Source organism: Alternaria burnsii (assembly GCF_013036055.1).
Source record: "Alternaria burnsii strain CBS107.38 chromosome Unknown 730, whole genome shotgun sequence".
Taxonomy (NCBI): domain Eukaryota; kingdom Fungi; phylum Ascomycota; class Dothideomycetes; order Pleosporales; family Pleosporaceae; genus Alternaria; species Alternaria burnsii.
The window spans coordinates 677,127-700,255 of NW_024066110.1; the positions used below are offsets into that span (position 1 = coordinate 677,127).

The 23,129-nt window shown below is 53.6% G+C and overlaps 8 protein-coding genes across 8 annotated transcripts; 4 read left to right on the forward strand and 4 right to left on the reverse strand.

Annotated features, from left to right (window-relative positions):
- Nucleotides 1-1,364: 1,364 nt before the first annotated feature.
- Nucleotides 1,365-1,847, forward strand: GT037_003641 (uncharacterized protein; the record flags this gene model as incomplete). Its single annotated transcript, XM_038928688.1, has 1 exon — nt 1,365-1,847. The coding sequence occupies one exon, from the start codon at nt 1,365-1,367 to the stop codon at nt 1,845-1,847; it is 483 nt and encodes a 160-aa protein (XP_038788395.1).
- Nucleotides 1,848-5,896: 4,049 nt separating this feature from the next.
- Nucleotides 5,897-8,256, reverse strand: GT037_003642 (uncharacterized protein; the record flags this gene model as incomplete). Its single annotated transcript, XM_038928689.1, has 2 exons — nt 5,897-7,866; nt 7,917-8,256. 2 exons carry the CDS (start codon nt 8,254-8,256, stop codon nt 5,897-5,899), a joined length of 2,310 nt encoding a protein of 769 aa, XP_038788396.1.
- A 583-nt stretch (nt 8,257-8,839) lies between these two features.
- GT037_003643 (plp-dependent transferase) lies at nt 8,840-10,353 on the forward strand (the record flags this gene model as incomplete). The annotated part of the gene is made up of 3 exons (XM_038928690.1): nt 8,840-9,171; nt 9,227-9,852; nt 9,908-10,353. 3 exons carry the CDS (start codon nt 8,840-8,842, stop codon nt 10,351-10,353), a joined length of 1,404 nt encoding a protein of 467 aa, XP_038788397.1.
- Nucleotides 10,354-11,016: 663 nt separating this feature from the next.
- Nucleotides 11,017-12,165, forward strand: GT037_003644 (uncharacterized protein; the record flags this gene model as incomplete). Its single annotated transcript, XM_038928691.1, has 1 exon — nt 11,017-12,165. The coding sequence occupies one exon, from the start codon at nt 11,017-11,019 to the stop codon at nt 12,163-12,165; it is 1,149 nt and encodes a 382-aa protein (XP_038788398.1).
- A 1,116-nt stretch (nt 12,166-13,281) lies between these two features.
- On the reverse strand, nt 13,282-14,138 carry GT037_003645 (merozoite capping protein-1; the record flags this gene model as incomplete). The annotated part of the gene is made up of 2 exons (XM_038928692.1): nt 13,282-13,706; nt 13,772-14,138. 2 exons carry the CDS (start codon nt 14,136-14,138, stop codon nt 13,282-13,284), a joined length of 792 nt encoding a protein of 263 aa, XP_038788399.1.
- A 693-nt stretch (nt 14,139-14,831) lies between these two features.
- On the reverse strand, nt 14,832-16,643 carry GT037_003646 (uncharacterized protein; the record flags this gene model as incomplete). Its single annotated transcript, XM_038928693.1, has 6 exons — nt 14,832-14,978; nt 15,428-15,615; nt 15,669-15,794; nt 15,866-16,270; nt 16,318-16,331; nt 16,480-16,643. The coding sequence occupies 6 exons, from the start codon at nt 16,641-16,643 to the stop codon at nt 14,832-14,834; spliced, it is 1,044 nt and encodes a 347-aa protein (XP_038788400.1).
- A 960-nt stretch (nt 16,644-17,603) lies between these two features.
- Nucleotides 17,604-18,611, forward strand: GT037_003647 (ring finger domain containing protein; the record flags this gene model as incomplete). Its single annotated transcript, XM_038928694.1, has 1 exon — nt 17,604-18,611. The coding sequence occupies one exon, from the start codon at nt 17,604-17,606 to the stop codon at nt 18,609-18,611; it is 1,008 nt and encodes a 335-aa protein (XP_038788401.1).
- A 1,472-nt stretch (nt 18,612-20,083) lies between these two features.
- On the reverse strand, nt 20,084-22,312 carry GT037_003648 (uncharacterized protein; the record flags this gene model as incomplete). Its single annotated transcript, XM_038928695.1, has 1 exon — nt 20,084-22,312. One exon carries the CDS (start codon nt 22,310-22,312, stop codon nt 20,084-20,086), a length of 2,229 nt encoding a protein of 742 aa, XP_038788402.1.
- Between the last annotated feature and the right edge of the window lie 817 nt (nt 22,313-23,129).

Below are 23,129 nucleotides of genomic sequence, written 5' to 3' on the forward strand. Positions count from 1 at the left end.
CAGAGCCGGAATCCCGTAAGTGGAAGACAGCGCGTCGGATGAGAAAGATAACGTCTTGCAGAGTTGCCATTCGTGATCAAGTATGTGTCTCTAGAAGTTATCGACAAAATTTAAACCAGGAGAGCTGAACAGAGTGGATTACGTGATCGAGAGTGGTGTGCTTGCATTACAGACACTCGCTACGATGCTCAATATCATCGCTCAGCGTTCAGTGTGTGCAGATAGTCGGCTTACGGAAGACGGCTGGCGTAAGAGTATGGAATTGACTTAGCTGCAGGGCTGAGAGTGAGACAGAATGCTAGCGCGTGCAAAATGATGCCTCTGCAGAGCAGTCTGTTATCACCGAAGATAGCGAAAACCGGGCCTAACGCTGGGGCAAGCGGTTCGTTCGGTTATTGAAAGGTGGAACTGGACGGATAGCAGCATGGGATTGGAGAGAGAGGAGACGAGCAGGGTTGCGTGGGAGGGTGCTCATGACTGCTGAAACCGATAACTGCTATTCCGCTTCTTTGCGCCATCAAACTGGAATAGGAAGCCTTGTACCTAGATTTGCACGTCAGTCATCTGCCCGTCCGGCGCAGGGCCGCGCAGATGACTAGCGAGGGAATTCGTCATGGAGGGACGTTGTCGCGTCGCGCTGCTATCACGCAACTCTCGGACGGTGGTGTCACCAGATAGAGCGCCCATCACTACGCAAATGGGCTACGACTGCCCCCCAGCGGCCGAAAATTCTACGCTCTGCTGGCTGCAGCATCGACAAACGTGCCGCGAAGTCGTTCGCTGCAAGAGGGTGAAAATCTCTCTGGACGAGCGAATGGCGAGGGCAGAGGGCGAGGGCATGCTGGCAGCACAGCACCCCGGTGGCCAAAACGCAGCCTGCTGGGTAGGGTAGGCGCATGGAGCGAATGGACAGGCGCCCGCTCTGCACCTGTTCGCCGGAACGCACAGTGGACGAGCTAGAGCCGGATTAGTGTGGTGGTGGTGAGGGGTGCGGGCTTACAGCGCTTGTTCGAAATTCAATTCCCTTGGCTGCATCTCAGTGCATGGTCAGCCATGCGGAGACTACGGCGTGGACCCTGCCCCCCATCCCTGTCAGCCGTAGTGCCTGAGCGCGACTTAAGTATACTATGTGTGCCCCATCATCCTCCCGTAGCTCCACACGGTCCCTCCGCTCACGAACTCATAACTACCTCATGACTCCTACCTGAGAGATCTTCATAAGACCCCTTTCGTCCCTCTTCAGTCCAACTACCACCCACCAACACTACTACCCCTCCGATATCATCTCGTCGGCGGCTGTATACACCATCATCACCACCTCCTCTTCTACCACTACTGCTCTACACCACCACATTACCTTCATAATGGCTTCCCAAATGGAGTGCTTCAACGACTTTTGCCTGTCCTGCGATCGTCAAATTGCTGAGAACGGTGTCTACTGCTCGCAATCGTGTCGGTTAGCCGACCTTGAGAAGGCTGGCAGCACAGCACATGCGCCCTCGCAACTGTCATCATCCGCTTCGTCGTCGTCATCATCCAACAGCGGCTTCTACCTCGCCCCTGCAATCAACTTCTCGGCATACAAAGGAGCCTCGAGTTCACAAGTACCACCCTCGAGCCCGTACCACTACTACCCAACCGCAAATGGCAGTTACTTCGCACCACCAACCGCGACAAGGCAATACCCACAACGCAGCCTCACGCCCTCGTCATCACGCTCATCCCTAGCTTCGCAGTCTTCCCAGACCCAGTCAGGCATCTCGCAGCAAGCAGCAACCCAACTCAACAGCTACATGCGATCCTTTGACCAAACACGGGACGTAAAGAGGCGGTACACACAGTACTAGCCTTGGTCTCACATATGTTGCTTTTGGAGTTTGGTTTAACGACGATCACGACGACCGACCAAGATGCTCTGCCTCCGTCTCGGTTTCTCATTGTTCTCTTGTATTTTGCATCCGTCTCTGGCCTTGGACAGCGGAGACTGGCGTGGGTCCACGGAGTACACCTGCATATCGATCACCGCTGCTCTGCGTTCTAGTTTTGTACTATTTCCTCTGTTGTCATACGTGGACGCGGTGTACGATTAAAAGTATTTATATATCCCCTTGGCATCTTTGTTTCGAGCTGCCCCGGCGAGGGTTGGTGACTGGGGGTTGTCCAGCACATGCGTTTGCATCACGACCACGGCGGTCAGGACGGTTGGGTATTCCTCTCACTCGGGCGACGTTGGACGCGGCGCCTGTTTTCCGCTCTAGCTATAGTTTAGTAGTAGCTGTCTCAAATGGACACAACGGTCATGAGCATAGACTCATGGCGACAAGACACGTCAAACATTTTCATCTGCTCCACTTGTCTCGGTGATACTCAGATGACAGCCTCGCGCAACCGCCTGTCCAACCCGGCCATGTCCCACCACGGCTGCAGATCACGCCGACCCCTCACCGTCACGTGACGGAGCACCCTTTGGTACAGTGTTTGGCTTAGAGATAAGCACAAGCCCTCACAGATGAGCACAGATGAGACACGCCCAGGCCCAATGCGCCGTCTCGTTATATTCCCGTGGCGCTTTAGAGTTTGCATGCTGCGCAGTGCGTGGTCAGAGTGGTAAGACGAGGCACAGCTGGTCTCTCCACCGGTATTCCTTCTGCCTGTGCTACATTCGCCAGGAAGAATTTTTCGCGCAATCAGGCATGATCCAGAAGCCAGCCACGCCCAACAGCGTTCGCAGCAAGTCATGTTCCGGTGGCGATAAGCAGACACACTTGGACGTTGTTGAGGGGTTCCAGCGAGCAGGACGCACCCACTTAGTCGCAGCCTCCCCTTGCCTTGGGAATAGGCAGTGTGCCCTTGAAAACACCAACCTTGGGCCTCCGCCTGCATGCCCTCCACACATTGGTCCGTCGTCGCCGCACGCCCTGGTCCGGCGGCTGCGATTGGTCATGTCTGCTGCAGGTGGGCCTCTCCTGCTTGGCTTCTCCGCACTTTTGTATGAACGGCCCGTACTTTGTCTGGGTTGCCGGCGACAGGGCTCATCCCGCCAGTCGCTATGCGAGCTGCGAGCAAGAAAAAAGCAACTCGATCCCACGCTTCGTCATGCGGCATTCGCACGCATCCATGAGGGGGAAGTCGCCATGGCGCAACGCTGCCAACCGTCGTCGAGTTGGCCTTTTTGTCATGCGCGCAAAACGGCGCGCTTTCGTCATTGCCATGGGCCGGCTGCTGCCTTAACGCACAAATTCTCCCTTCTGCTGCTCACTTGCGCCTTGACTCTCTCACGGTCCTCTTCCGCAATGCCAGCTCATCCGGCTCCACTTCGCAAGCGAGCCCCAGGATTAGCTGGCAATGTTTTGCGCAGCTTCGCCTTTCAACAGGCGTCCCAGCCATGGCGAGACGGCGGCTTCCTGCTACTCCCCATCATTAGGTCATGGCTGCATGTGCGACGCTTGCCCGTCCTCGTGTGACATGTATCAACGCGGCCATGTCGTCCTCACACCACTCACAGCTCACCTCGCTTGCAGTAAGGGCCTGGTGAACTGTTCCGAGATCCGATCACCTCCAAGGATCGATATTCTGTTAACCGCCACGGGCCGCTTCAAGCATTCCAGAGTCTCTCATGCTCCCGCAAAGGACCGAAACAGAATACACTTTGCATCCATACAGACTCGCTGGGTCCTGGCTCCGGTTGCGATACCAGCCAAGGGTGCAGCCGCTACGGCAAAATTAGGTCCGGAACTTCAGGCATCCTGCAAGGACCACGAATTGAGAAGGCTCGGAGAGTACCAACAACTCCCCGACGCGGGATCAAGAGTCACACAGGGCGTGTTGAGCCTCATCGAGGCCCCCTGGACCTGCTTCGGTACCAAAGTGTGACAAAAAGCAAGCTCTACTTTGCCAACCACAGCGACTGGTTCTCCTCGCTGGCTTGCATCTCGCTCGCCATCTCCGAGGATCGTCGCGGAAAAGCGTCACGATACACTCAATACGGCCCTCGCTTCCCACGATACCTCGCTTAAAAGTTATCGATTCCATCTCGCTATTGCGCAAGCTTTTACAAGCTCTTCGCCAGGCTCTCGAACTGATAGGATTGCTGTAGTAGTGCGCTGATCTCCAATAACGTGCAGAGAACTTATCGTTTAGCTGGTCGACGAACACCATCAGTCGCTGCATCCAAAGGGCATCCAGGACTTGATCGCCCGGTGTAAAAGTCCAGCCACTCACACTGCCATGGCACACATCCGAACCCGCACAAATGATCCAGAAATTGACTTTCAATACAATGCAGGCACCCGTCAACGCACATGTTGCCCCGAACGGCAGGCACACGGGAGAGCGTGTGCAATCTGTCAGTGTCAGGCGTCATCAATAATGTCAAGATCTTGTGGAATACTATTCCAACCTATCATGGATTTTCGCTTATCGAAATATCGTTGATCGGCGCAATCGAGATTCAGGAACACAGATCCTTCACGACCCTTCGGATCGTGTGCCAGATTTGGGTTCAGATTCGGCCCTCGTCTTCTGCAGGTATATTTCGGCCAAGCTTGGCTAAGTAAAATTACTGACTCGACGTTGGGTATTCGCAGAGCGCACGATGGCGTCACACAAAAAACTCACAAAGGGCCGTGGATGATACGGGGCGAGGAACATGCTTGACTCGTACTTACAAGATCCGGCGGCGTCTAGCTTTCCTCTGCGGGGTTGCTCGGTACGCGCCGACACGATCAGATCTCAATATGTCAAGGTTTGCCTTGTGGTATCAGCGCAGTTGGCAAGTACCAACTATCTGAAAGCCTCTTAACTCACAGAGCTGCATTCGCAAGAGCTAGTGATTTCATTAGGTTGTAACATCTCCCATATTCTCTTTCACTTTCTGGAGACACTGAACAGCAACGGTGCGGCTGAAAGAGCCGCTTCAACCCACGCGGACATCAGGACGAAGGGAGCGCACAACACTACCTTACTCTCGGACAGGCCGATCCCTTTGGCATCATCACTCGTTTGTGATGTGCCTGATTGCCCTGCGCGGAGAAGACCCACATTAGAAGCGTGCCGAGTCAGCTCATCTGTCACGGCAGTTGTTCCCGCAACGAATCCTCTTTTTTCTTTTGACAATCCCACGTTGTCCAAAAGAGACATGTCTAATTTCCCTAGTGATCGAGTCGATGACGCTAAAGAAGAAACGCTCGTTGCGACACCTGATTGTGGTATACACCTAAGGAAGGAAAGAGGCTCCACTTCATACCAGAGCATCGGGCAGCACGCGTGGCAGTGAGCCATGCCCAACGATAGTAATATGGGACGCATGCATCATTGTATGGTGATGATGCATCGACGCCAGACCCCAATCACAAGAAACTTGAAAGTAATTTTGCTGCTAATATCGCGTGGGATGGTAAGGCCCGACTCACTGCCGCTAAAACAAAATCCAAAGAGAAAGATGCAGATGCGAATGCCCATGTGCCGAGCCAAGCGCCGCAATAGAGTGGGATATTCCTCGAGGCTGTTGCAGAGCCCAATCGTCAGCTAAGACTTGTTCGCGCTTTCACCGGAAACAGGTCAAGTAATCAAGACGAGGATTTGAAGTTGCAAACTTGAATCATAAGGTGATGGGACAAACCAGAAGGCTAACGATGATACTTTCCCAGATACCCAGGCACCGAGCCTAATTGTAAAAGAAGGTCAGATGAATGGCCGTACCAACGACCAAAACAAACCTCCAGTCGACCATGGGAAGACGAGGTGATGACAGTATAACACCAGACACCAGACCAACCCTAGTAGAAGTAAGAGAAGACCTAATGGGTATATCAGTACCTCATGTACTCGAGACACCAAATATGGTCCTTGAACGAGAAGACGTTGGTGCAAAAACAAAACACAGCTCGCAATACACTCAAGCACCCATCATCTTCTTCCTTTGTCTCTCAGCCCACTCCCTACTGGCAATCCTCCCACGCTCAGCTGCCTCCGCTCGTGCCCGTTTGGCAGCCTCTTCTTTCTCCTTCCTCTCACGTTCCCGCGCTTCCTTCTCCGTGCGATCACGATTGAAGACCTCTCTACCCTTCAGCTTCTGTTGCGCAACATCAACAGGTGTGACAACAGCCTTAGGAACGATGACACTATTGCGGTTTGCCGAAGACGTCGACGTAGAACGTGACTGAGACAGTGGTTGCGAGAGAGACATACTACTGCGCTTGCTAGCCAGAGAAGAAGAACGCTGAGACTCTTGCTGTGGTTGCGGTGGCGCAATAGTGACGCCTGGTTGCGAGAGAGACATGCTGCTGTGCTTGCTTGCAAGTGAAGACACCCGTTGGATCTGTGGTTGTGGTGGCGCAATGGTAATGCCTGGTTGCTGTCTGATAGGGACGGCCACTGGCTTCCGGACTGGTGCCTGTCGTGCCTTGAGGGCGGCTTCTTTCTTTGCTGCTTCCGCTTCTTCCATGCGTTTTAAGCGCTCTTCCCTCTTTATTCTCAACTTTTCTGCAACGGCTGAGCCGGGTAGCTCGAAAGTGGCCTTTGTTGGTGCTTTCGTCGACTTGGCGTGAGGAGCCATGCTGATGCTGACAGGACGCTGCTTTGGTGCTTGTTGCTGAGGTACTTCAGCTTCTCTCTTTTGCCGCTCCTCCTTCTGTGCCTTGAGTTTCTCAGCAATTTTTTCGCCAGGGAGTTGGAAAGCTGGCTTGGTGAGAGGCTTGGTAGATTTTGGTGGAGGAGGCATGCTGACGGGCCGTATTTTGGAAACTCCGCCTTCTGCCTCCCTCTTTTGTCTATCCTCCTTTTGGGCCTTCAATCTGGCGACCGTATCGTTGCTTGACAGCTGGAAAGTAGGCTTTGTAGGTGCGCGACCCTTTGGTGGTGGCGCAGGTGTGGGAAATGACATGCTGATTGGCCGGCGTTTTAAGGCAAGATAATCTACAGTCTCTGTAGAACCTACTCTACCGTCTTTACCAGGTGCTGTGCGGACACTAGACGCGCGAGCTATCGAAGACTTGACTGGCTTCATGCTCTTAGGCGCAGCAACACTCGGTGTTCTGGATATCTTCGCAGCGGGAGCTTGTGTGGGCACTGGCGCTTTGATGGGTGTCTTGGACCGCATGATCTGCGTGGTAGCTGTCTTGGGAAACTCTGTCTTCTGAGGCGACATGACTTCATGTGCATGGTCGAATCGAGTGACAGACGTGACATTCTCGAGCGCTTCCTCAAGCGCATCGATGGCTTCGAAAGACTCTTCCAAACGCATTGGTGATTTTGACGGGCTTCGCGATGTTCGTCGACTTGAAGTATGGCTTTTGAGTGGTGTCACAGCGTCTTCGCTGGGCCTCTCGGCTGCGAGCGTCTTGGGTTCAGGTTCTGAACTTACTTGGACGGAAGGTGCGGGGGGTTCAGCTTCAGACACGGGCGATTGATTTTCGGATATTGCTTCAGTCACTGTTGCTTCGACGACGGGCTCCTCGCTTTGAGGCTCCTCAATTTGCGGCACCGGCGCAGCATGGGTTGCTTCTACCGTCTCAGTCACCTCCTGATGCGTTTCTTCTTCTATGGGCACATTTTGTGCTTCTTCTACAGACTCTGCTGCAGCTGGCAATTGAGCTCCTTGTATGGGCTCTTCTGACAGGCTCTCAGCTTGGACCTGTTCCGCATCCGCCGTTGTATCTTCAGAAGATGCATCCACAGCCTTGTGTTCGTCTAGAGTCTTTTCTATCGTCGCAGGCACTTCTGCTACAGGCTCTGGCTCTTGTGATTGGGCACTGAGCTGCGCCTGTTTTGCTTCATCTTGCAGCATAGCTAGCTGTCGGCGTGTTCGTCGCACTGTGGGTGGTGGAGTCACGGGTCGTCCATGGTTTGCGGGGACTTGAGTGGCTCCTATACATGATTAGCCTGCGTTCGCTGGCGTACGGCGGCTGCGCACTCACCGTCGGGTGCGTTGTTGGAAACTTGGTCGCCGGCAGCCTTGTTCGTGGGCGCTGCATCTGCGGCTTGTTCCTCTTCATGTGCGGCTCCGGTCTGCTCCTCTTCTTCCTCCTCCTCCACTGCTCTGCCCTTCTTTCCCTTTTGGGCACGGCCTTTTCCTTTGGTCTTCCGCCCTGGAGTCTTGGCCGGGGTTTTGGCGGGTGTTTTCGGAGGCAGGTCCTCTTGTTCGTAGTGGGCGTGTTTGGGCGACGCATTGGACGAGATTTGTTCCAAAGGCGCACGCTCGGTCGCGTCCGGCGCATCATCGCTGGCCTGCTGGGCGCGGGCGCGTGTGACACGCATTGTCGTTGTCAATGTCAACTGGGCTGTGTCGTATGACTGTGTCGGGTTGCGTATGCGCGGCTAGGATGCATTCGAGAGCGGGCTGGTGTGGTGTTGACGCTCGAGTGTTTTGGTCTCCACTCTCGTGCAGCATCAACAAACACCCTTGCCGAGTAAAGCTCGCGCCAGGCGTTTCTCGCACCCACGTGACACGCGCAAGTTCACCAGCACGCGCCCGCGTCGCGGAACCGTCGTAGCACCCCACGATTCAGAAACCCGGGTCCGCATCCGTGCGTGTAGAAGCGTCTTTTTATCCCGTAATTTTGGAGCGGCGATTGATAGACCCCCTTATTTTACCAATTGCATCTCCAAACTCCGTCACGTCTCTCGTTACTACAAATAACTCATTTCTTTTCTCTGACGCGTCCTTGTCTCGTAGATACCAACAAGCCAATCGCACATGGTCGCAATTGGCATAACGCAATACTGAACGTGTCCATCACAGCCATATTCATCCATCGCGCTCGCCTCCGAAGACCGGATGTTTGCAGCCCCGCGGTTGCGTCTCCTTGCCGTGAACAGCCGCCTTCAACCCCGCCCAAGCATGTCGTCACCTCGTTCTCGGGCTGGCTCCCGACTGAAACAGATCTCCAAGCATATAGACTCCAAGCCCTTCCTCGAATTGAACACTCCCTTCTCCACTGAACGCACCGCCCGCATCGAGGACGAACAAGGCAACCGCATACTTCCCGATAAAGTCGAACAAGCCAAGCTCAAGGAAGCCAAGCAAGAATTCAAGAGGGAAGTAGAGGAAGTCAAGAAGCTTGCGCCGGAACCACCCAAGAACATGTCGAGCCAAGCACCACACCCTGCGCTGCTCATTCCTGGGCCCATTGAGTTTGACGATGCCGTCCTCTCGTCTATGAGCCATTACAGGTAACATGCCCAGAGTACTGTGTGCATCATCTTCATCAGTACTGACCGTCTCCAGTGAATCGCATGTCGGCCAACCCTTTGTAAACACCTTCAGCCAAGTCCTTGGAAACCTACGCAAGCTATTCCTCACCAGCGACCCTGCTGCGCAACCCTTCGTCATCTCCGGCTCTGGTACACTCGGCTGGGATCAGGTAGCGGCCAATTTGGTAGAGCCTGGCGATGAGGTGCTTGTCCTACATACTGGCTACTTCGCCGACTCGTTCGCCGACTGCTTCGAAACTTACGGCGTCAAGGCCACACAGCTCAAGGCGCCCATTGGCGACCGACCACAACTCGATGAAGTCGAGAAGGCGCTGAAGGGAAAAGACTACAAGATCCTGACCGTTACACACGTCGACACTTCAACTGGTGTGCTCAGTGAGATCAAGGCATTGAGCGAGCTGGTTCACAGAGTCAGTCCTGAGACATTGGTCGTCGTCGACGGTGTCTGCAGTGTCGGCTCTGAAGAGATCCGCTTTGACGAGTGGAAGCTCGATGCTGTAATTACGGCTTCACAAAAGGGCATCGGCTGCCCAGCTGGTCTGAGCATCATGATGGTATCTGGTCGTGCGATTGAGAGGTTCAAGGCGAGGAAGACGCGTCCAACTTCTTACTTTGGGTCATGGAAGAACTGGCTACCGAGTAAGTCACCTTGATTTCCCCCGCGAGCCGATGCAGGAAACTAACACAATTACAGTCATGCAAAACTATGAAGCAAAGAAGGCATCCTACTTCGCTACGCCGTCCCCGCAACTGATTCACGCGCTCGACACGGCGCTCAAGCAGATTCTCTCCCGGCCTGTTGAAGACTACTGGGCCGCACACAAGGCTGCATCACAAAAGGTCAAGAAGGCTGTGGCAGATCTCGGTCTGAAGCAGCTTGCTTCCAAGCCAGAGAACCAGGCCACCGGCATGACTGCTATTTACCTACCCGAGGGTATGACACCTCCGGATGTTCTGCCCAACCTCTTGAAGAAGGGCGTCATCTTTGCTGGTGGTCTGCACAAGGAGATTGCAACCAAGTACATTCGATTCGGACACATGGGTGTCAGTGTAACCGACCCAAACCGACCAGACATCACCAAGGCCATTGAGAGCTTGAAGGAAGGTCTGGTGGAGGCTGGCTACAAGGCGCCTGCCTAGTTGGTGGGTTCTTTCTTGTTTGAGATTGAATTCACTGAAGATATAACATACCCGAACAATCCGGTGGAAATAAGACTCTTGGAGCCACTGGTTGTAGAGCAAATCTCAAGAATAGAATATAAATCCACTACCATGTCGTTGGTGCAGCATGATGATGAATACCGTGGCTATGTCAAATCCTTCGCATCCCACCAAAATTCAAAACTAACGGCTCTCCACCAACAGCAACGACGCAACCTCTACATGCCCAAGGCAAATATCAAACACTAGGTCTACGCGATCAACAAATCTATCCTACCCAAGGCTAGATCGCCAAGAATGCCCAGAGGCAACGACCTGTTATACGAATTGCCGACCCGTTGCCACCGAATGAAATCATCCAAGTCTCTCCACATCTCGATAACCCAGGATGCGGTAAGTGGGTCTGGCAAGGCTGTGTTCCTGGTGATGTATTCCGATGATGGGCTTTGACATTACTGTACTTAATTCCCCCGACCGACAGCGAGTCTTCGGAGTTTCCTGAAATTGCTATGAGACCCATTGTGCTTCGTTGATTTTCGTGTTCCTGTTTTCCCATCGATCCCTAGCTTCATTGTCGTAGCTAGCGACATTATTGCGCAGCATACGCCCATAGTTGGAGATTGCCCAGGTACTCTTCCCGAAATGACGTCCACATCGCGAAGTCTACAACACGCTTGGGACACAGCATGGACGACTGCACCACCTCAAGCATGCGAAACTCTCCGCAACCTCAATGGCGCCGTCGCTTGGGGCCAAACATGTGTCTTTACCGAAGAAGATAACGACCCAATACCATTTAGCATAAATACCGCTTGCATGCCCTGGGTGACATCGAATGTCTATCCATCTCCATCCGCTTTCTACTCGCCTGCTACCGCATGCCCGGCAAAATGGACGGCAGTCGCCACACAAACCGCAGCAAACGGAGAGGGCAGCGATAATAGATGGATAGACGGGGAAATTGGGCTGCAGTGCTGTCCCGATGGGTTCCAGGCAGACGGAAGAGACGGATGTAGACCGGAAGGTAGTGGCAGGTTTCCGGTTGTTGAATGTGGGGAGGCGGACGCGGAGGAGAACGAATTGAGAACGTACGACGGAGGTGCCTGGCCAGCAACCGCAACGCCGAGTATCACGGCATTGCACTTGAGATATCAACCTAGTGATACTGGGGGCACGAACATCCCAACAGCTTCGAGCACAGATGCTACCAGTACCGGAGCTACTAGCAGTCAGAGTCCAGGAGGAGGTGGTGGTGGTGGTAGTAGTGGCGGCGACAGTGGTAATGGTATCTCGACTGGTGCTATAGCAGCGATAGCCACAATCATTCCTTTGGTCATAATCATTGGAGCCTTGGCAACGTTTCTTTTGTGGAGGAGAAAGAAGAAGAACGGCAAAGCAGCGATTGCGTTGAAGAACCTAGGAGACGAGAAAGACGACTACCCGTTACGATCCGTCGACGACACAGCCAACCAAGCAGCATCCACTCGCCACGACATTCCCAAAGACACTGCTACAGCAGTGTACTACACCGGCTCGTCCCAGCACCCACACGAAACACCCGAATGGAATGTGGAAATGGATGCTGTAGAGGCCGAGCGTCTGAAGGTCACTGGGACATCTGCACAACAATCTTCTAGTCCAGTGGGTCCAGAGAGCGGAGTTGAAGCAGCAGAACTTGCTGGGTTGGCCAGGGTACCGAGAAAACCTATTGCGCCCATTGAGCTTGATAGTACACCTGTGATATCAGAGGTTGGGGATGCGTATATACCGTATCGACCTGGTAGAGAGTAGAGTTTGTACTTTGATACCCAATAATCAATTTCTCATAGTCGTTGAGTTATACGTCTGTGTTCGATGTTGAATGTGCCCTTTCTCTGTTCCTGGTGTAATGTTGTTTCATGTTAGCCTCTAGGCCTCGCTTGGCTTGTTCTGAAATATGCCTTGGAGTGCGCGCTTTCTTTGCAAATTGAGTTGCAGATTCATTCTTTCTGTATTACGCCTTATGTTTTCATACCGGTCTGTGTGGATGTTGAAAGTTCTGACATGAGGGATTCATACACATTCAAGTCACACTGGTTTCATCACGTTCAGTCTTCCTGCAAGACTGAACCCAGTTAGTAGGTTTATGAGTTTTCTGGATGTTGAGTGCATGAGGCAAAAACTTAATATCTGTGTAATTGTCTTTCTCAACGTACAAGCACCGTCTGAGGACCAAACCTGACGCTGCTTGAACTTGATACTGGATGGTGTAAATTAAGTCTCCGCACCGGTGAGAGCCTCATCTGTATTACCGCAAGTAACTTGGCCCCCCAGAGACCACATAAAATGGATATCGCCTAACAGCTCTTCTCGCAAGAAGTCTTTGCGGTCGCCCGGGGTGTACCTGTAATCGTCGAGCGCTTTACCTTAAAAAAAAAGGTGTCCTATGTATTTTCCAACCCTGAGGCTAGGTTTGTCATGCAATGAACCAGCCCACACCATCATTACCTAGGTAAGGAGTGTCTTGTGCGAAACACGAAAGAATTGGGCTCAAGGGTTTGAAGACCGTTTTTGTTTGTACATATATACATATGTATGCATCTGTCAACACCGTACCTTGAAACTCACCGACTCTGAAGCACCATGCAATGTCAGTGCCGATAGTGATAATGTGTTCGTGCTTCTAAAAAAAAACACTTGTAAGAGCCCTCAGGTACAGATCTGCGACAATGATAGCCTTTATCCTGACAGCGGGATTTTTGATGAGTTTGGAGATGGAAGTTCGAATAGTAGTCAACATGTACCAAAACCTGGAATTGTATTCGATGTAGCAGTACCAAATGCTTTTCCCAAGCTCTGATGACGCCAACCCCAAGACAAGGATGAAGAGAAGGTTTGTGTGCTGCGTACACTTTTACAGGACCCCTATCAAGCCTCGTTGCTATCCACCTTGGCCGCACTATCAGCGACCTCATCAGCCGTCTCCGCCATCTCGTGGTCTTCCTTCTTTTCAGCCTTTTCAGCGTCTTCTTTACTCGGCACGCCCTCCTTGTTGCCCACAAGGTCCCTTACGACATCGACGGTAGCTGCTGGGCCACCAGGCTCAGCGGCAAGTACCTTGCCCTCCTTGTCAACAACAAAAACACCACGCGTGGTGCTCTTCGGTGGCTTCTTGAATCCAATAGCCGAGATGAGGCTCTGTGAGGGATCGCAAAGCAGGGTGTAGGGGAGCTTCTGTTTGGTCTTGAAGGTTGTGTTGGCCTTGGGGCTATCAGCGGAGAGACCGTAGATGGAGTATCCGGTTGCGGTAAGGGGATCGTAGGAGTCACGGAAGAGGCAAGCTTGTTTTGTGCCTGCAATCGTACGCATTAGAACCAGTCGGCGAAAGGGAGAGGGCTGTCAGGGGTGTGCGACTTACATCCTGGCGTCGAAGCCTTGGGGTAGGTAAATAGTACAACGCCGCCCTTGCTCTCCTCGACAAGCTTCGCAAGTGTCGTCTTGTCTCCATCATTCGTCTCGATCTCTCCGCCGAAGGAGGCGAGGTCAATCTTGTCGCCGACTTTGGGTGGGCCGCTCTTCGCAGGCGCCGCCGCCGCAGACTTGCCGTTGCTCTTACCGACAACAGCTTCCTTGACAGCTTCGACCTGCTCTGTGACGGCTTCCTGGACCTTTTCGACGACCGTTTTCTCCTCTTCAGGCTTCTTGTCCTTGGCAGGTGCTTTCTTCTTGGCCGCGCGCACTGGCGCTGGGGGCGCTTCTTTGCGCTTACGAAGCTCGACTGGCATGTTGAGATTGGAGTCGCGAGACAATATCGCGGCCGAGTCGGTGTCGCAAGAGAGGATCGAACTCGATCAGGGGGAAATTGGGCAGCGAAAAGGTCAGGGTCGGACGCTTGAACGTTGGTGGAAAGCAGGGTAGGACAGTTGGCTAAGGGTAAGAGTACAAAACCAGCAATCAGTAATACAACCTTGCAGAATCAACAGCCACCAATTCGTGGTAATAAATCCTCAGCCCGAATCACCAAGTACTTTGAGCGCGTCGTCTAGTCAACGGAAATAGGGTAAGCATGGTGGTGAGGCCGAGCGGAGCCAGGTCCTCCAGCCTCCTCACTTGGCGTTTCTGTCCATATCCATATTAGCCAGATTACCTGAGCCTGCGTCTTTTCTTCGGGAACAGCTTGTTTCGGACGGGCACTGGGGGTAGGTAGGCTTGTTATTGGCTGATGAAGTGAGGAGTCGTGAGATGCACAACGCTCGGTTGCGCGTGTCCCGGGCGCGTCATAGCTTCCGTTCCGCAATCCCACGGCCTCCCAGTGGGTTTGCGTCTGATATCAACTGCGCTCAGAATTACTCGTCCATACAATGCATAAGTCTGCTTATGACATCTACAGCTTGAACCTTCGGCTCTTCTCCACGCCCATCAACAACCCTAAATTAGCACGACCTCGAGAGACTATACTGTCGACGCTTGCGCTCCATCTATGCGTCTTCTGTACCTCCTACTGCCCAACTAACAGGATGCCAGTTATTTTCACAAGAGAATACCTTGCTGCCCGATCCGTAGTTCAGCGCCCATCCAGAAGACCACATACCAAGCCCAAATTGCCACGACGAGTCAGTAATCATCTAGAGACAATCAAGGTACGCGGCCTACAATAAGTACGCCTAACGACAGAAAGGCTCAGCATTGTAAAAGCCGTTTGCGACTTGGAAGAAAACAGCTTACGGTTCTTCCTGTTGTGCCACAGCCACATCAATGGAGGAAGTGCATCTGCACGCGTCAGCTAATACCCCTATCTTCCTCCTCCCAGGTCGTGTCAGTAGTGACTCACAGCTAAACCAGCTTCCAAACAATGCGCCCATCAGGCTCAAAAGAAAGGTGAAGTTTGGCACTGCTTCTGCCAAGATCCAACTTATCAGCCATGCGCCTGTGCAAATAGCACCCCAACTTCTCAAACTGAGCCAGCTGCTACACTCGTGCCCTTCCATACACGAAAGTAGATATACTTGGTTGCCACAGACCCATCCACAACGCCTGCGACGATGATTGTAGGTAGTGGAATACCGAAGCATACCTTACTGACCAGTGGGGATGCGGAACCAAGGGCGGGCAAGGCCACTAAAGGTCCAGCGTGATAGTATATGATGACGGAAATGAACATGTAGAAGGTGACTGCGATACCTTGTTCAAGAATGAGGGCTTTGCGGAAGTCGCGAGGATCCTCGAGTTCAGACTGGAACGAAAAGAAAGCGACGTGGCCGGCTATGCGAGATCAGTATGAGTTGGTGCAAGGTCAGACACAGGAGAGAGCATACTGAAGGCCAAGACGATGTTCATGACCGGCGCTAGACCCTTCACCAATGTTACGTCGGGTCGTACGGCGACCATGTTGCCCGTGTCCGGTTTCTGGATACTGATGGCGATCATAGCTGTCGTAACTGCTGATTATAGAACTACAAGCTGAGGTCATTAGCCAACGGGGCCACGTCCAGTAACCGAAATCCCAACTCACAGAAGTAGCTAAAGTAACTAATGTTCTCGAATGTTCTTGGTAATCCAAATAGAAAAGAGATGATCAAGCCGATAACATTGAGGATGATCGTGCAAGCGCCATGGTCTGTCATTGTGTTCAACGCGACGCCGAATGTCAAGATATGCGCGCCCATGATAAAGACCAAGACTAGTTCCTGTCCAACGGCAAGCACCTCGGGGCCTATGGGGCCTCTAATCAGCATACCGCAGTCAGCGTAACAGGTTACGGATGGATTAGCCAGCTTGAATTCACCAATCAAATGGCTTGTGTATGTAGCAATGATGCCCAGGAAGCATATGCAAAGGAGGCCAGGGACGAGACCGAGGATTGCGAGAGCTTGTGGAAGGGCAAGGACGCCTAAGGAAACGCTCTCTGCAAACATCACTAGACTACGTCAGTGAGATACTTGAATCGAGAAATGAGAGGCTTACGAGCACCAATATTCCTAGAAGTGTGAAGTCAGCTGTAGCTCACAGATAGAGTTGTCACATACACCAAGCAAAGGCATGTCTTATGTGGGAAAGCAGCAACAACTTGACAGCTTCCGTTCCAAAGCACTATAAACAGCAGGAGCGCAAGGCTTGAACACTTACCACCATCTACAAGTCTTATACTGTATCTCAGCGCTTTCCTCGTTACCAAAAGTGTTATCTTCTACTGCTGGTGCAACTTGGCCTCCAAGATCTGCTGATGATGTCAATTGAGGCCGAATGGCATGCTCTTTTGGCACCATGCTCTTGTTGGTGTGCTTGGCCATGGCTTCGTTTTGCAGAGCCTATCTCCGTAGATGCGTAGATGTTATGGTTAGGAAGCTTGTCTAGCTCGTTGTTCCGTGTGTACTGAGATCTGTGACCGATCCCTCGTAAGACGCAATTATGGCGGCTAGTTGAAGACTGCTATGTGAAATAGATATTGGAGATCGATAGGAACCGCTCATCTGTGCTAGCTAACCGTACTACGGCATGATTATACGTTTGACCGCTGCAGATTTAGTCGTGTTTGCAAGCTCCTTCGGGTCGGGAGACGCGGAGAAAGTCTGTTTGTTTCCAAGATTGGAACGAAGCGGACCACATTCGTGTCCAAATTGCAAAGCACGTTATCAAATATGATAGGATCCTCCAATATACCGTGAATCTCCATAGGATAGAAGAATCCAAAGGTGTATCTGAATCAAGTAGATGCTGCCACATACTTGGTTCATGACTATACGAGGGATATGGTGAGATCCTGCCACTGATTGTATAGGCTTGACATCGGGTAGCAAGGGGATGACACCCAAGCTTGGGGCACGATTCGCCGCCATCCAAAGAACCATTTGCGAGTGCAGGATATCTTAGAAGCCGTAGGGAGAGAGAGAGAGAGAGATGGTGATATAATGGAGATGCAACAATGGAACCTTGTCGGTCTACGATCCGGGGCTACATGCGAGGCATCATGCATAGGATGTATCATGCCGGTAAGGATCTGGGTCTCATGGTACCATAGAATCATCACTAGGGATGCAGGTACGATGGTAGAGGATGAGGCGGGGGAGAAGTCTCCCTGATTGAATGACCATGGAGGAGTAACATACGTCATCACGTGCGTTCGCGGGCAAAGCGCGAATTGCCGCTTTCCCCATCGCTCCCCACAACCCATTATCCCCACAATTGCATCCGACTGTCACACCTGTGTCATCTCATTCGCCTTGCGACACTATCCTCGCTCCTCGCACGCCATGCACTCCGACCTGGGCCTCCCGCCGACACGGGCGAGACGCAAGCGCAAGAGTACCGCATATGCCGACCATGACGGCGACGACAATGACGATGCGTCCTTCGACTACCAGTCTACGCCGCGAAAATCCAAAAAGATCGAAAGCGCTCCTGAAGTGATCGACCTTACCGGGGATTCTCCAAAGAAAATTCTCCCCAGGAAGAGAGGCAAGCGCGATGCTGATGCACCTACCGAAGAGAAGCGCGCGAGGGTCTTTCGCAAGAAGGCGCCACAAAGCTATATTGTTATAAAGGAAAGAGCTCTAACCCAGCGTCTGACAGTCCTTTCGCGCGACCGCTGCGGAAGCGATGATGTGCCTGAGGAGAAGGTTATTGTGGCAGGGTCAACGGGAAATGTCTACACGGTCTCGATCGGTCTCGTCCCAAGCTGTGACTGTCCACACGCGAAGAAGGGCAATCAATGCAAGCACATTATCTACGTCATGCTACGTGTGTTGAAAGCACGGGAGGAGGTGGCATACCAACTGGCCCTCATCAGCGCTGAGCTGCGCGTAGTCATCAAAAACGCGCCACCCATTCCAGGTGTGGAGACCGACGGCAAGAACGGCACCGAACAAGAAGGCCAGGTCGGGAATCGCAAGCCTATCGAGGGCGAATGCCCCATTTGTTACGATGAGCTCGGCGAGAACGAAGCCATTGTATACTGCAAGTCCAGCTGTGGAAACAACGTGCACAAGGCTTGCATGCAGAATTGGATCGCCGTATCAAAGGGCAAAGCGACCTGCCCATACTGTCGCGCCAAATGGGAGGCCGATATAGACTTCCAAGGCAAGCTGGGTGATGTCGATACCATGAATTTGGAGAGGAACGAGGACGGCTACGTCAACGTCGCAGGCCAACTCGGCCTCAGTGGCGAACGAGACTACTCAACCTATAACCAATACTGGGTGCGGCAACACCTGGGTCAAGGTAGGACAAGGGGCGGCTACGATTTCGAGGACGACTACTAGTCTGGGAGACTTTGCTGCACAAGGACGGATTCATCGAGCAGACAAGTGCATTTGGCGTTTAGGATACTTATACCCGGCAGTAGCAGGCACAAGGTTCTGCTCAACACTGACTCCACAACGTGCATTATATACCACATGTTTTGTGTATTCTGATCGATACATTCTCTCGTTCTCCTTGCTTTTCTTGCTGATGTCCATGTCCCGGCTTCGGCTTCGACCAGCCCATCTTGGAAATTACCAACCTTCAAGAATAGCACAAATAGTGATCGGCCACCACTGACGCGGCGAAACTCCCCCCAACAAACCCCACCCCTTCGGCCATCGCATAAGCAACAAACCCATCATGCTGACCTGAACACGTACCTGCATCCGCTCGCCTCGTAAATCGAGTCGCTGCAGCTCCACATCTCTCCCAACTATGTCAACACAATCACAACATACGGACGTCTTCGGCAAGACTAATCCCGCCCATCTGGTCAGTAGTTATTTGCGGTCCGTCCGAAGCCAAATACGAGATAAATGACGCGTCCACGGATACCACTATTCTCACGATGAGGCATCCCAGACAGCAAGTATTGATATCAAGAATGCACTATAGATCTACAAGACTGGAATGTGCTCGAGCCACCAAAGATCAACAATAATAACGCACGTCCTTTATCCAACGGATCTTGGACAGTGGTGGAAAAGGTTTGCTGGAATGTCAAAGCAAGTTGGCTTTGTTGTAGTAATTTAGCCTGCGCAGCGGTAAGTTCAAGCGATTCTAAGAGGTGGCGGAGTTAGAAGTACGGGGCTGGTTCTCCTGCGTGGTTGCGGGACCCGGAGACAAGGTATCGGTTGGCTGCAGGCTAGTTGATTAAACGTTGTACTTGTGCTACTGCAACCATGGCGCGACAAGGTGCAAGCTTTGGTACGATCATGTACAAGGATAGCGTTTGGGTGATATGCAGGTACGGTCACAGAGCTTGAATATTAAGTTTGTATCGCGGTGAATCTCCAGGCTAGCGGAGAGTCGAGCTTTGTCTTGGGTTGGAGACTAGTTGTCGAAAGTGGCCAAGAAAATATCACGAAGACAAGGGAAGACATGAGCAAGCCGCAGAAATTGAATTTTAAGAAAACTAGTTAACGCCTGGTCATTTGATAACCACAACAAAGGAAAGGTCTATGAAAAAGTCGAGTATCATCAAACGTTGCACCGTCCGGATCCAGATACCAGTCCAACAAGCATAGCGTTCTCGAAGAGTGGTTTTGAGAGTAGACAGTCAATATATTGTCCAATGTACATATCAACTGCCTAATCCAAAACTTTACATGAACAATCCATCACAAAGGAAACCACCCAACGCTCTGCCCCTGCCTGAGGGAACTTGGTACAGTAGACAGACAAGACATGCGAGAATGCGGATCAAGCGATCCTACCAAATATTCACAAACAAACGCGAAGGTCATCTACAAGAAATGCACTTCAGCGCTTAGTAGGTGCCGTAGCCGGAACCGTAACCGCTGCCAGAGCCGTAGCTGTTGTCAGGTGTAGGGGTGGCGGCAGGAGGAGTGTAAGCCTCGGTGGAGGAAGAGACGGCAGCCTCAGGGGTCTTGGAGGAGGCAGGGGCGGAGGAGGCACCGCCGTAGCCACCGCCAACGGGGTAGGCAGCGCTGGACTCAGCACCGGCAGGGACGGTGGAAGAGGGGATAGCAGTCTCGCCGGTAGGGGTGGCTACCTCAGAGACGAAAGAGAAGCTAGGGAGGACAGAGGTGGCGCTGCTGGGAACGGGAACGGCACCAGTGCCAGTGGGGTAAGCAGGCTTGGTGGAGGTCTTGAAGCCAGTGGGGCCAGCAGGGTAGGGGTTGGTGCCGTTACCGGGGACGGGGTACATGCCAGTGGGAACAGAGGGCATGCCGGAGGAAGCAGTCTGCTCAGAGGGAACCTCAGGAGTGGGAGCGGGGGTCTCGGGAGTAGCAGCAGGGTAGTCACCACCCTTGGTAACAGTGACAGTCTCCTTGGCAGTTACAGTGACAGTGACGGGAGCAGCGCAGTCCTCACCACCCTCGCTTCCAGCAGGAACGGAAGGAGTGGCGTTACCACCGGCAGGGCCAGTGGGGTAAGCACCGTTGCCACCAGCGGGTCCAGAGGGGTTGGACTCGGAGTCGGCGGGAACGTCGCCCTCACCAGTGGGAGTGGGCTTGACGGTGACGTACTTGGTGGAGGTGGAGGTAGACTTGATGGTAGAAGTGACATCCTCACCACCCTCGGGGTAGGCAGACTCGCCACCAGCAGGGCCAGTGGGGTAGGAGTTCTCGCCGCCAGCGGGGCCAGTAGCCTCAGAGGGAACCTCACCAGTAGGAGTGGGCTTGCCGACAGTGATGACGACAGTAGAGTACTGGGTAGAGGTGGAGGTGGAGGTAACCTCAGTGGTGACTGGGTGAGCAGTCGAGCCAACACCGACAGTGTAGACGAGGGTCTCGGTGTAGGTCTGGACGACCTCAGAGACGGGGTAGGAGCTGGTCATACCGGCGGTAGGGGTGGCCTGGGGAAGTTCACCCTCGGGGCAGACGGTGGTGCCGACGGCAACAACGCTGGTGACAAGCGCGGTGGAGTGAGCCGGGCAGTCAGTGACGGTAGGGGGGCAGGCAGTCTTGGTGAAGATCTGAGTGCTGTAGATGGTGGAGGTCACCATGTCGCTGACAGGGGTGGAAGAGACACCAGCGGGGCGGGATCCAGTGCCAGTGGGGTAGAGAGGGTAGCCTGTTCCGGCCATGCTGCTGGTGGCAGCCTCAGGGACGACTGAGGAGGGAACACCACCGTAGCCGCCACCGACGGGGTAAGAGCCGGAGGGGATAGCGGAGCTCATGCTGACGCCGGGAACGACGGAGCTGCTGGTGGCAGCCTCGGGGACAGCGGAAGATGGGACGCCACCGTAACCGCCACCGACAGGGTAAGAGCCGGAGGGGATAGCGGAGCTCATGCTAACACCTGGAACGGAGCTGGAGCTGGCGCCAGAGGGGACAACAGATGACATGCTGACACCGGGGACAGAGCTGGAGACACCGCCGGAGGGGACAACGGCGGAGTAGCCAGTTCCGTAGGCGGAGCTGGCAGCAGCGGTGGAGCTGATAGTGGGGATGACAGGAGTGCTGGAGGTAGCAGCCTCAGGGACGGCAGATGAGGGGACACCTCCGTAGCCGCCGCCAACTGGGTAACCAGAGCTGGCAGCAGAGCTGGTAGCAGCCTCAGGGACGGGAGAGCTGGAGCTGGCACCACCGGCAGGGGGGACGGCTCCGTAGCCACCAGCAGAGGTGGAAGGAGTGTAGGTGGCATCAGCAGGGGTGCTGGAAGTCTCGAAAGCTGGGGAAGAGGTCTGGACGTAGGGGACCGAAGAGACAACGGGGGTTGCGGAGGTGGAGGCCTCGGGGGTCTCTACGGGAGTAGCAGAGCTAACGACCGGGACGGCAGAGCTGACGATGGGAGTAGCAGAGCTGACAACGGGCACGGCAGAGCTGGATCCAGCAGGGGGCTGAGCGCCGTATCCGCCGTTGTTGGAGCCGTAGCTGTTGCCACCACCGTAGCTGTTGGAGCCGTAGCTGTTTCCTCCACCGTAGGAGTCGGTGGCACCGTATTGGCGACGGGCCTGGCGGTGGCTGCGAGCCTCAGCGGCATCGGCGGCAGCGAGAGCGGCCAAGAAGGCAACGGTAAGCTTCATCATGATGAAAGTTCAAAAAATCCTAGCTCTTAAAACTGAATGGGTATTGACGAGGGAATTCAAAGGTCCAGGCGAAACGTTGATGATCCAGGAAAGAGTGACTGGATGTTCAAAGAATGTGATGTCCGAAGACAGTGTATAGCGAGTGTGGTAAGGAAAAGTTGCCTTGGGTGAGGAGAAAAAAACACAGCGAGGGAGGGCGGTATATGAAGGCTCTGGCTGACAGTTGCAGGAAGCGGCCTAAGCACCTGGGTGGCTGCTAACGGCAGCACAGATGCGCCCAAGATGGTCGGCCCCTGGCGGGTGTTAATTTCGTTCAGGAACAACCGGCGGCAGGGGCCAGTCAGCGGCGTCGCTAGCCAGGAACAACTTCAGGGGAATGCATGAAGCTAGCCAGTCAGGAGGGCCAACGAACAACCTCGATGCATGGCAGCCGCTGGGGAATACGCCGGTCGCGAGCTGTCGTCTTTGAGAGGTGAGCCTTGATTTTGCCGTCGTTTTCGCAGCCGACGAAGCCGCTGAAGGAGGTCACGATGGTTTACCTGCTCGCCTCCCCCGTCGCGCTGGCCATGTGCGCTGGGATGGCCCTCGCATAGCCTTGTGAATCCATCTCTCTGCTTGCCGGCCGTCCCCATAGATTGCGTTTCATGGCGCTTGGCCAAAATAGAAAGCGACCATGCCGCAGATCCTCCCTGCTAGAAGCATCGACAGGAGCGGGTACCTGGCAGATGCGCGCTGTCGGTGAGCACACAACCGTGCCGAGATTCAGCGCAGACTACGCTGCTGGGCGAGACAGAATTGGACTTGCGCGGGCATGAGT